Here is a 13562-nt window from a genome sequence, read left to right as displayed (position 1 = left end):
GCAACGTTGCTGTGACCAGCGAACCGCCTCCTTTCTAAGAGGGCAGTTTGGTCAGCGTCACAGCGACGTCACAGCAGTGTCACCGAACCGCCGCCCAATAGAAAAGGAGGGGAGGAGATGAGCGGCCGGAACATGCCGCCCACCTCCTTCCTTCTGCCTTTTCCGGTGGACGGAGGTAAGGTGATGGATGTCGCTCCTGCGGTGTCACAAACAGCAATGTGAGGTGCAGCAGAAGCGACGAACCACATCGCTACTGAGCAAAAAACGATATTTTGTTTTAGGACGACCTCTCCATGACCACCGATTTTTCCCTCTTTTGCGATCGTTTACGGTCGCTCAGAGGAGTCACACGCTGCGATCTCGCTAACGAGTCCGGATGTGCGTCACAACCACCGTAACCCCGACGATATCTCCTCAGCGATATCGCAGCGTGTAAAGCACCCTTAAGAGGGAAAATAATGGTAACAGATTCCCTTTAGAGTTGACACCACTTCCCCTTTGTACTGGGGACTCGCACAAATAATCGGGTAGTCCCTAGAGATAGGCCATCTAGGTATATTCCACATTTTAAAAAACTTTACAAAAATTACACCGATTTTTTTTTACCAACCACAAGGAAATTGACTTCAAGTATATCCAATTCAATATTCTACTTTTTTTGGTAGTTCAAAAATACTATAAAGGTGAGTATGTACTGTACATGTTGTAATGCGCTGTTACATCATATCATGTATTTTACTTTATTTACTTTTTTTATTGAATTATAAAATAAATTAATCCTCTTTAACATTAAAACAAGCCATCAAAGTCACGCAGGAACTATGGGCTTTTGCCTTCTTCCATGGGCACTTTTCAGTGGTCTTTTGAACATGCCATGGGGGCCCCAGGACAAAGACCCTCAACAATCAACAGGCAATCTAAGTGCTTGAAAAATGTAAAAAACTGATCTAAGATTAGTTTGCTCCCACAAAGGAGTCTACATTCATACATAATTATCGAAAATTGAAATAAAATTGATTTTACCAGAAAAAATCATGCAACCAATTCCCAATCCATTGGAAAATCACAGTCACTGCATGATTTTGGCGTGTGGAGCTGTACCTGAAATGTTATAGCTGATCATTTTAATTTACATTAGGGTTCTTTATTATTTATCTTCTTTTTTATGTTTATTTTATATGGTGTAAATCCATCAGGCTATATAGTTAAAGGGGTAGTCTGTTTAAAACAAGTAAACAATAAAAGGCCATCAAAATGTGACAAAATAAAAAAAATCCTAATACTCCCCTCTCTGGCCATTCCACTATTCACCTCCATCCATCTGGTCCTCGTTGCACCTTCAGATCAGTATTGGCAGTGCTGAAATCCCTGAGGTCTTGGTTGCTAGGTTGAGACTTCCAGATTTGATAGACCCCAGAGTGTTCTGCACATGAGCCCACAAACGTTGCAGCCCATGACGCCAAGGAGTGTGCCGCAACACATGTTCAGAACCCTTCATGTCTAGCAAATCCAGAAGCCTCAGCCTAGTAACCAAGGCCCCAGAATTTACAGCGCTACCAGGCCTAGCAAATCCAGAAGCCTCAGCCTAGCAACGAAGGCTCCAGAGTGTACAGCACTCCCAAGCCTAGCAAATCCAGAAGCCTTAGCCAAGCAACCAAGGCCCAAGAGTTTACAGCACTGCCAGGCCTACCAAATCCAGAAGCCTCAGCCTAGCAACCAAGGCCCCAGAGTTTACCGTGCTGCTGATGCTAAACCGAAGATGCGACAAGGACAAGAAGGGTGGAGGTGAGTAGCGGAGGGGCAGAAGAGGTGAACGGTGAGTATAAGCATGATTAATATTTTTTACTTATTACAGTTATTGAAGAGATCCCAGAGCACAATAAGGGGCTTTAAAGGGGATTTCCACTACTAGGACAATCCTTTCCCATTCCATATATTTCCTCCACTCAAAATAAAAAGGCTTATAATCATCTCCTGTGCCATCGCTGTTCCAACAGTGCTGGTGCTCAGGCTCATGTGAGGTTGTGATGTCACGCGAGCCTCACGCCCATTCACTGCCGGCTTCTCTCTCCCTGCCTTCAAATGTATGAGTACTCATCAGGAAGTGAGAGTTGCGATTGCCACTCACTTCCTATTAATTACTTATATGTCTGAAAGCGGGGAGAGAGAAGCTGGCGTGAGGCTCGCGTGACATCACAACCTCACGAGTCCCAGGAATGCAAGCACTGACTGCTTGAACAGCGCCGTATGGGAGGTGAGTATAAGTCTTTGAATTTTAATAGGTGGAACCATGTGGAACGAGAAGGGGTTGTCCTAATAGTGAACAACCCCTTTAAATTCGCAAAGAACAACTTCTCCGTGAATTGAATTTCCCAGAAATTATTCGAACAAATGAATTCAAAGTTTTCCTGATGCATTCATCTTTACTGAAAATCCAGATAACCATCCCAAAATTTCTTTTAGGTAGTCCTCTCTGATGGAGAGATCCATGGTGGTTTCTTGAAGGTACCCTGAAGGTTCCGGCTTGTATCTCAGATCTTGTGTTGTTCGTATGACCTATCCGAGAACCTGTGCAGCAGGAGGGCGCCTTTAATGTGGCCAAAAGCTGGATTGATCACCATCACCAAAGCGAAAAGTGCAGCCTAATAAAATCCCGAAAAAATAAAATGACCAATGCCTGCTATATCTGCATGCAAAAAGCCACATCCAAGTAAAGCAAAATTGTAATTTAGACACAAAAAGTTAAAAAAACAAACAAAAATAAACCAAACCCCAAACACTCCAGAATTACCAGAATTCATCTCCTCCGCTGCTTCTTGTACTCGCTCGTTCTCGGGTTTTCAGCCGTAACATTTCCATTACACTTTTAGCATAAATGTCCCTTAGATTTACGTTTATGTCGGATTCAGTACTGATGTTTTTCATTAGCTTCTTTAAGGCCTCTCTTTGCCTCAGAGCTGCTTCCTTCATTTTTAACGTGAAGTAACAAGCAGCAAATCGGTCATTGATAATAGCTATTGGCAATGCTAAAACTAAAATCCCAGATAAAATGCACAAAAATGCCACGATTTTACCAAACGTGGTGTCCGGTCTGATATCTCCGTAGCCTACAGTTGTCATGGAGGTTGTCGCCCACCACCAGGCACTGGGGACACTTGTGAAAGTTGTGTCCGGGACGTTATACTCAACGGCGTATTCCAAGGCAGAAAATATAGAAATGCCCACCGACAAGAAAAGGAGGAGAAGGCCGACTTCTTCATAACACTGAGCGATGGTCATTCCTAAAGACTTTAAACCTGAAATGTGAAAAGACAAAAATCAGCTATTATCATTCATGTTATCATAAAAATCTTAGGGTTTTTCAGGATAAGAAAATATATAATGCTACACAGAGTTTTGCTCAAAACTTGCTGAGTGTCATGGTGGAATCAGACGTTGTTCACACTCCAGATTCTGACACTCTACACTATGGTTTCTCTGGTGCTTCTGAGTTACACAGGCAGGCTCGGGCATTGACCAGCTGTGTGCTTTTTTAATGGTCAAGCTAGCAAGAGTTAGCCTCTGCCAACCTACTGGTTACCTCTGGGATCACATGTTGTTGGAAACCTATCACATTTACTCCCCTCCTTTTTAAGATGGTGGAATCTGTCTTCCCATGCCGACTATAGTTTATTGCTATGTTAGTCTGTGAGCTGTTGTGTCCCAGTCCTGCTGGTGATTATATAGCGTGGTGCTTGGAGTTGCTGTGGTGTTCTCTTGTCGTCTTGTTGTTTCTTCCCTGCACTTATTTTGCTCCTTACCTCTTATTGTCTTATGTAAAGTTTTGGTTTCCCCTGTTTGTCTATCTGTGTTGGTTTTATCACACTCCTGTCATGGGCCTCTTCTGGAGTAGGGGGTATAAGATCAGGGCTGGTCTGGAGCAGGGTCAGGAAGGCGGCTCAGATGTCCTCACCTTTAGATGTAACGCTGAGATAAGGAATAGTTATGGTCCCACTAGTCTGAGGGCCAGTCTAGGAGCCCCTGCCCCTCCTCTCCCCAGTCACTGTCACACATAACTGCACAAACTGAATCTGTCTAAAATAAAGTAAAGATTGTCATCAATCCCCCATAATACCGCCATACAGGATATATTTTTCACTAACCTGTACCCTAGATTAATCCCTGCTCTGACTGAAATCAGTTCTCCATGTACTGAATTACTGGCACTCCTGTGATAGGCTGGTGTGCAGGGGAGCAGACAGTGGTGGTCTGGACCAATGATGAGAGGGAGGTGTGTCTCAGACTACTGTAGACTCCTTGTAGACGATCAGTATTTACTCATAAGGAAGTTATCAGCTATTAGAAAAATACTAATGTGGTCCCAAAGTGTTTCCAATTAAGAATCCATACTAAACACTTCAAAAGACCATGTTTAAACAAATGTATCAATCATTATTAACATGATTAAAAACATAAACACTAGACATAATAGACATATTTAAAAATTGACAGAAAACAAGGTGCAGGATAGAGGGTCCACCATAGTTCATTCATTTATAGCATCACAGAATATTTAGTTCATGATAATATTCTCATTTATTTATAGTATCACAAAGCATTAAGTTCATAATAGTGCTTCACTAATTTATGTGTACCAAATATTATAATCTATATATCTCCTCTTGCTCCTCAATATTTAAAGGGTTAAATCTCTATTTCATCACTATAATATTCAATACATCAAACCAAGAGGATATAAATTGTTTTCCTTTATAGTATCACAGAATATTTAGTTCATGATAATATTCTCATTTATTTATAGTAACACAGAACATTGAGTTCATAATAGTGTTTCACTGGTTTATGTATACCATATATCAAAATCTATATGTCAGGAGTCCCCTGACGAAGATACGTTGAAACGATCGTTGGAGTGGTGTGGGGAGGGTCTGCCTAGGTAAAGTATCCTAAAAAACTAACCAACTGCTTATTTGTTCCTTCCTCTTGCCTGGGAGGTCTCTGCTAATTCCTCTCATGGGAACGGAGAGAGAGGATTTCTACTTTTTTCATATATCTTAGATCTGGGAATTCATATCCTCTGGGTTTGATGCATTGTATACTATAATGAAATAGAGATTTAACCCTTTAAATGTTGAGGAGCAAGAGGAGACATATAGATTTTGATATATGGTATACATAAACCAGTGAAACACTATTATGAACTCAATGTTCTGTGTTACTATAAATAAATGAGAATATTATCATGAACTAAATATTCTGTGATACTATAAAGGAAAACAATTTATATCCTCTTGGTTTGATGTATTGAATATTATAGTGATGAAATAGAGATTTAACCCTTTAAATATTGAGGAGCAAGAGGAGATATATAGATTATAATATTTGGTACACATAAATTAGTGAAGCACTATTATGAACTTAATGCTTTGTGATACTATAAATAAATGAGAATATTATCATGAACTAAATATTCTGTGATACTATAAATGAATGAACTATGGTGGACCCTCTATCCTGCACCTTGTTTTCTGTCAATTTTTAAATATGTCTATTATGTCTAGTGTTTATGTTTTTAATCATGTTAATAAAGATTGATACATTTGTTTAAACATGGTCTTTTGAAGTGTTTAGTATGGATTCTCCTTGTAGACGATGTTGCTAAATTGTAGTCACAGATCACAGCTCTGTCCTAATGGAACGATACTGCAGCCAAACAAAAAAAAAAAACTGAGGACATATATCACAAAACTTATATGATAGATTTATAATATATTGTATTATCTCACAAGTGGACATTCAGTGTAATAAGTTCCTACAACTGTTGCACAATAAACCATCAGAAGACTTAAAGTGAACCGGTCAGATGCAATATGCGCCCAGAACCACGAGCAGTTCTGTGTGCATATTGCTAAGTCCTGCCTAACTGTCCCTGTATCTAGTAGCATAGATAAAGAGATCTTTAGAAAAGGTAATTCTAAATATCTTTTATCATATGCTAATGAGTGCAGGGACTAGAAGTAAGGGCGTTCCTTCCCTTGACTAGTCTGCCCTCTTAGCATGGTAGTACGCCCACAGGGGCGTGTTAACATGCTACTCAATGCAGCATCACCAGTGGTGACGTGCGTACCTGACAAACAGCTGAGTGGTGTGGCAGCTCACATATGAAACAAATTATCAATGATGAGATTAAATTCTTAAAGACGTGATCCCCAACTTTTCTTACCTTAAGAGCCACATTCAGTTCTGAGAGAGGGTCACAACATCAAGAACCCCAAGAGGTGACATCCAGTTCCTGCCTCTTTTTCTTTTATAGTATTATTATACAGAGTTCCCATAACTGGTTTATCAATTGCCAAAGTCTTCCCACAGAAATCACACAGAGGCAGTATACTTACATCCAAAGGGTTGTGTCGCTACCCCCATCCAGCATTGTCGCATCACTCACTCCCACCATGCTGTCACATCCAGCTTCAAGCATCATTCAGCTTCAAGCATCATTCAGCTTCAAGCATCATCCTATCTCCTGCCTAAACCCCTAAGGAAAGTATATACTAATCCAGATCTACCCTTCTCTGCGGGACTACTCACAAAAGTCACCATAAGGAGTTCTTAGCTGTTTGCTAGACCTATTGATAATGCACCAAGCTGGCATGCAGCCACAAGACATAATTCACAGGCCCACAAGCCAATTGTGTCTTCTAAGCCACAGGTTTGGGACCCCTGCTTTAAAGGGTTGGTCTAAAATAGCTACAGTGTATATCATAATTGTCGGATTGCTGGATGTCCACCTCTGATACCCCCACCAATCAAGAGAACAGGAACTCATGTCCACCAGTTGAGAAGAGTGGTGGTCTCACATGCACACTAGCACTCCATTCAATGTCTATGAGACTTACAGAGATTGTTGCATACTCAATTCAGCTATTTCCATCAGTTTCATAGACTTTAAATGGCCCATCGCTCCATTGAATATCCTCTGGAATGGGTGCTCAAGTCTTCTGTTGTAGTGCTTGTTGGGGCCTCAGCAATTTATCACCTACAGTGGCATTCAAAAGTTTGGGCACCCCTGATTAAAATTACCTCAACCATTAAACATGGGAGTGGATCAATCATGCTTTGGGGTTGTGTTGCAGCTCATGGCACAAGAAACAAAAGGGAAGAATGGATTCAGTGAAATTTGAACAAATTCTTGATGCAAAAATAACACCATCTGTAAAAAAGCTGAAGCTGAAGAGAGGAGAAAAGAGGATGGATTCTACAATTGGATAATGATCCTAAACACCGGTCAAAGTCCACAAAAGACTACATTAAACGGCGCAAGTTGAAGGTTTCACAATGGCCCTCACAGTCCCCTGATCTGAACACTATTTAAAATCTGTGGCTAGACCTCAAAAGAGCAGTACATGCAAGACGAGCCAGAAATCTTACAGAACTGGAAGATAAGCCAGGAATCTCACAGAACTGGAAGAGTTTTCCAAGGAAGAATGGATGAAAATCTTTCAAACAGGAATTGAAAAACTCTTGGCTGCTGCAAAAAGCATTTACAAGCGTGATACTTGCCAAACAGGTTGCTACTAGATACTAACCATGCAGGGTGCCCAAACTTTAAAAATGGCCCATTTTCCTTTTTTGTAAATTTAAAAATGTAAAAGATAAAAAAAAATTTCCCCCTAAAATATAAAGGGAATGTGTCATCTTTAAGTTTGGCTTTTCAGAGATCATTTAATCTTCAACTTGCCTACTTGACCAGGAGTGTCCAAAATTTGCATGCCACTGTACATTATGCTGTGCATGGGTGCTAAGTGTTAAGGCCCCATCACACGCATCAATATATCATGCGATCGCATAAGCGATCGCACCCGCCCCCGTCGTTTGTGCATCACGGGCAATTTGTTGCCTGTGGCGCACAAAGTCGTTTACTCCATCACACGTACTTACTTCCCGAATAACCTTGCTGTGGGCGTCGAACAACATCTTCCTGAAGGGGGAGGGACGTTCGGCGTCACAGTGACGTCACACAGCGGCCGGTCAATAGAAGCGGAGGGGTGAAGATGAGCGGGACGTAACATCCCGCCCACCTCCTTCCTTCCGCATTGCCGGCGGGACGCAGGTAAGCTGTGTTCGTCGTTCCCTGGGTGTCACACGGAGCGATGTGTGCTGCCTCGGGAACGATGAACAACCGGCGCGCAGAAGGAGGAATGAAAATGAACGACGTGTCAACGAGCAACGATAAGGTGAGTATTTGTGCTCGTTCACAGTCATTCGTAGCTGTCACACGCTACAATATCTCGAACGATGCCGGATGTGCTTCACGGAATACGTGACCCTGACAACATATCGCCCGATATATCGTAGCGTGTGACGCCGCCTTAATTTACGAAGCTCCCTGACCCCCAATCCCTTTAATACACTGCGTTACAGACAACCAATTACATATTTTATGATTTTGTGATGTTTTGATATCTTTGCCCTTTGGTTGTTTTTTTTATCCTAATCCCAACAAAGTATTAGGTATAATGAGTTCTGGATTCTAGGTGGGTCAGAAACTGTTTGCAATATCTCGTGGAGTGGAATGGTTATGGTCTTAGGCTATGTGCCCACGCTAGAATGTCCCTGCGGATTTTTTTGCCTGAAAATCCGCGACTTTCGCGGCAAATCCGCACCCGCGGATTTGCCGCGGATTTACCGCGGATTTGCCGCGGATTTTGATGCGGATTTTTTTTTTTTTTTTTCCCCATTCAAAGCCAAAAATCCGCACCAAATCTGCACCAAACAATTGACATGCTGCAGATTTTTCCGGATCAAAATCCGCGGCAAATCCGCCGCGGAAAAATCCGCAGCATGGGCACAGCATTTCCAAAATGCCATTGAAATGGCTTGGAAGTGCTGCTGCTGCAGATTTTCGGCAAATCCGCGGTAAATCCGCGGCAAAATCCGCGGTAAATCCGCGGTAAATCCTGTAGCGTGGGCACATAGCCTTAAGGATAACTCTTGGGTTAATTCTTAGGATTTTCATGTAGATGACCTGGTGAAAGAGTTCTTTCTATTCGTGATGTTAGAGAATGAGAGTTTCTGAGGGTTCGGTGGCCCTTCATAGAAAGGGGTGGTACTCTCATGCCCTGGTGTTGGACTCGATTTGCTTGTGGGTCAACAAGGAAGGAAACTAACCATTCAGCAAGAGGTCACCAGATCGTGTCTTAAAACCAAGGCATGACGGTACCACCCCCTTCTATGAGGTGCCACTAAACTCTCAGAAACCCTTATCATCTGACTGTCAAGGTCGTCTCTCTTTGACAGGCTCAGTACCAGAGTCTCTTATTACCATCGTTGACTCAACACATTAAATGTGTCTTTTTTTCCTTTCGGCATATGCGACGTTAATGTCAGTTTTCTTGCCGGCAGCAAGCTGATTACCTCGGCTAAGGTGTTTCCATTTATTACCACTCCCAACCTGGAAAAATACCCTCTGCTCCTAACAGAGGGTGCCGGTTGTTCAGAATTCATTCTGGAGCTTGGTCTGGAGCATTGAGGGTTTTTCCTGCTGCTGCTGTGTACTGTCGTTTGGTGTGGAAGTTACCCTCATTTCTTAGTTACAATCTCCTTACCTCCTTGTTTGTTCTTGTGTGAGTGAGCATGCTTGTCATCCCTGTCTGTCTTATTAGTCGTTGGGTTTTTTTGTGACCACAGTCCTGGCCCATCCCCTGGGTGGTGGGTGTGGAGGGAATTACACCAGGGCCTGGACAGGAGTCAGGGACATGCTGGGGGCCCAGACCCCACCACCTTTAAGTGTACGTCTGGGTTGAGAGAAAGCTCAGGGTACATTTAGTCTGAAGGCCAGTGCAGGTCTCTCCTTCCAGTTACCACTCTTGGGTCTACTGTGACACTGACATCGCTGATGGAACTCTTCCACTGCGCGATCTCCATGAAAATCCTATGAGTTATCTCAGGACTTATCTTCAGGACCATAAGCATTCCACTTCATGAGATATTGCAAATAGTGCCTAACCCACCTGGAACCTAGAACTCGCTCTACCTCATACTCCCAACACAGTATTGTAAAGTTCGTATGGTGACCCAGTGATTACCATGTAGGACCATGGGTTAAAATCTAACCAAGTATATGGAGGTTTTATCTCTGTAGTCACAAAAAATGCAGTTTTTGGATACCTTTATGGCATCATAATATAGAGGAATAAAGGATAACCCCGGAGAGAAGTTCTGCATTTGTGATCATCCGAACTAGAAATATGCATAACCTTACGTCAAGAACTTTTTTTTTTTCTTTTTCGTTTTCTTTCATGCTCTGGTGACTATTGATACATATGTATTTCCTTTTGACCGTGTTCTGCCACAGACCTGCTCCTCTGGGAAGCTGCTGAGAATCTTAATAACCGAGCGCCGGTGGCATCAGCGCGGCAATAACAGCCAAGGTTAAAGGACGAACAAACGTATTTAATAATAATTATTTTCTCATATATTTATTCATTGCGTTTACATAAGAGAAAACTGAATATGCTTTAATTATTCATGTTTGGGGCCATACGGAATCTAATATGAATTAGCTTGAATTTCATTCTGCAGGTTTTTCGTATTAATATCTATTGGACATTTGTTATTGAAAATTATAATTTTCTTAGTTGGAATAATATTAAACAAAATTAAGTTTTGAAGACAGATGTATCTGGGCACAAGGTATATTTTCTCGTAATCTCTAAAATCCTGTGGTTAATTATTGGATCCGGATTTCAAACAGTTTCCTCTGTAGTGAGGATCTATCAGAAGAATTTCTCTTATGTTCCCTACCAGACTGTTCTCTGCAGTAATTAAAGGGGTTTTCCCCTATAATGAATACATTTAATGGATCCTGACTACAAACAGTCTTCAACAAACAAGAAAATAGCCCCCAAATTAAAGGGGTTGTCTACTTTTAGAACAACCCCTTCTGATTCCACATGATTCCCCCAGGGAAAATAGTAAAGCCTATACTTACCTCCTGTACCGGCGCCGTTCTAGTGGTGCCGCGGTTCATGTTCCCGGGGCTCACGTGGAGTTGTGACGGAATGCAAGCCCTACATCCATTCAGTGCCGGCTTTTGTCTCTCCGCCTTCAGAACAAATGAGTAACTCAACAGGAAGTGGACGTTGCGGCTGTGTTCACTTCCTGTTGATTGCTCGTTTGGTCCGAAGGTGAGGAGAAGGAAGTCTGACTGATTGGACGCAGGGCTCTAATTATGTCATAACCCCAAGGGAGCCCCGGGAATGTGAGTCCGAACACTGCTGGAAGGGCAGCGCTATGGGAGGTGAGTATAGGCTTTATTATTTTACATGGTGGAAATATGTGGAATCAGAAGGGGTTGTCCTAGTAGTGGACAACCCCTTTAAGAAAGTTTAAGACTACTGCACTTCAAAAACAGCTTATCTGTGTTTGGATCTGAAACCTTTTAAGGGACTTTCCATTAAATCCTGTATCATTAATACTTATCCTATGGGTTCGCCTATTCAAGCACATTAATCAGAAAAATGTAATCCGATATAAAAAAGGATAGCACTCGGACCAATGTTATTCCATGAGGCGGTGCAGACCTGTTTTTTTTTCTCAGGTGTATTCAGCATGAGTAATCACATCATGCGAGAAAAAATCTGATGCCATATTGACTATTAGTATCGCATCCGATTTTTACAGATAAATTACAATTCTGTAAGATATTAAATTGTAAATGTGTCCCAATTTGACTGTAGGAAAGTGAGGGACAAAGGCTCCTGTGTTGTCCCTCATGCTAGGGATCTCAAGGATATCCCTAATCTCAGGGTTACCCCTAATGGTGGAGATGACTGAGTCTCATGCCTGGCTATGCTCCTGCTGAGAACTGATCTTTTTCCCCCACTCACCAGGGAAGAAAGGGGCAGGAGTGAGATGGAAACACAGTTAAAGACAGACAGGGGAAAGCCAAAACTCTGACACACTAAAAACACACAGGAACTAACAGTGAGCGACTCAGGAGAAAAGCAAGAGCAGAAAGGTAGCGACAAAAAGTCAACAAGGCTTAACTCCACAACTGCACACAACACTGAGTCCTACAACCACCAGTTAGTCTGGATCACAACACCTCACCAGACCAGCTAAGATATACTATAGCTGGCACTAATGGAGGTGTCCAGCCAGCATACATAGGGGGAGAGCCAATGTGATTAACTCCCACACAGCATGCGATCAAACATGATTCACAAGAAGATCAGCAGAGATTAACTCTTGCAAGCCTGCCTATGAACTACTAATCTGTTGGTGGACCCCTGAGTCAGCCCACGCTCATTACTGATTTCATAGAAGTTATCAGGCGAAGTGTGACCCTTGCCTAAAGGGGGCTTTACACGCTACGATATATCTAACGAGATGTCGGCGGGGTCACGTCGTAAGTGACGCACATCCGGCATCGTTAGTGATATCGTAGCATGTGACAGCTACGTGCGATGGTGAACGAGCAGAAATACTCACCTTCTTGTTCATCGTTGACACGTCGCTCATTTTCAAAAAAATTGATTGTCCGGTTGTTCATTGTTCCCGAGGCAGCACACATCGCTCCGTGTGACCAGGGCCGCCACTAGGAATTTCAGGGCCCCATACTGGCAACATTTTCGGGCCCCCTTGGGACTCCGCCCAGGCTCCACCCCCAGCTCCGCCTCCACCACGCAAATTTCCTACAGTCTCACTGCCACTTTTGCAAAAACATGTATGTATGTATGTATATACAGTATAATATATATACAGTATATATATATATATATACACAGTCATAGCCAAAAGTCTTAGCACCCTTGAAGTTGTTTCCCTCAGAAAATTACACAGACAGACTGCATACACAGACAGACTGCATACACAGACAGACTGCATACACAGACAGACTGTATACACAGACAGACTGTATACACAGACAGACAGACTGCATACACAGACAGACTGCATACACAGACAGACTGCATACACAGACAGACAGACTGCATACACAGACAGACAGACTGCATACACAGACAGACTGCATACACAGACAGACTGCATACACAGACAGACAGACAGACTGTATACACAGACAGACTGTATACACAGACAGACTGTATACACAGACAGACAGACTGTATACACAGACAGACTGCATACTTTGACAGACTGCATACACAGACAGACAGACTGCATACACAGACAGACTGCATACACAGACAGACAGACTGCATACACAGACAGACTGCATACACAGACAGACAGACTGCATACACAGACAGACAGACTGTATACACAGACAGACAGACTGTATACACAGTATACATAGACAGGCAGACAGTATACACAGATAGTATACATAGACAGCTACATATTGCACACTATACAGGACACACATATCTTATACATAACACATACAGGCAGCACATAACACATACAGGCAGCACATTACACATACAGAGAGCACATAAAACATACAGAGAGCACATAACATATACAGACAGCACATAGCACATACAGACAGCACATATAGACAGCACATAGCACATACAGACAGGACATAGCACATA

The 13562-nt window shown here is 42.5% G+C and overlaps 1 protein-coding gene across 1 annotated transcript in view; it reads right to left on the bottom strand.

Annotated features, from left to right (window-relative positions):
• Positions 1-2097: 2097 nt before the first annotated feature.
• Positions 2098-13562, bottom strand: part of KCNV1 (potassium voltage-gated channel modifier subfamily V member 1) — a 73938-nt gene continuing 62473 nt past the window's right edge. The window contains exon 2 of the mRNA XM_075352942.1: positions 2098-3296. Within this exon, the coding sequence (XP_075209057.1) occupies positions 2788-3296 (509 nt within the window). The 3' untranslated portion in view covers positions 2098-2787. The remainder of the gene's footprint in view (positions 3297-13562) is intronic.

This window comes from Anomaloglossus baeobatrachus, chromosome 6 (genome assembly GCF_048569485.1).
Source record: "Anomaloglossus baeobatrachus isolate aAnoBae1 chromosome 6, aAnoBae1.hap1, whole genome shotgun sequence".
In the NCBI taxonomy this organism is placed as follows: Eukaryota; Metazoa; Chordata; class Amphibia; order Anura; family Aromobatidae; genus Anomaloglossus; species Anomaloglossus baeobatrachus.
This window is presented reverse-complemented; position numbering and strand designations above follow the sequence as displayed.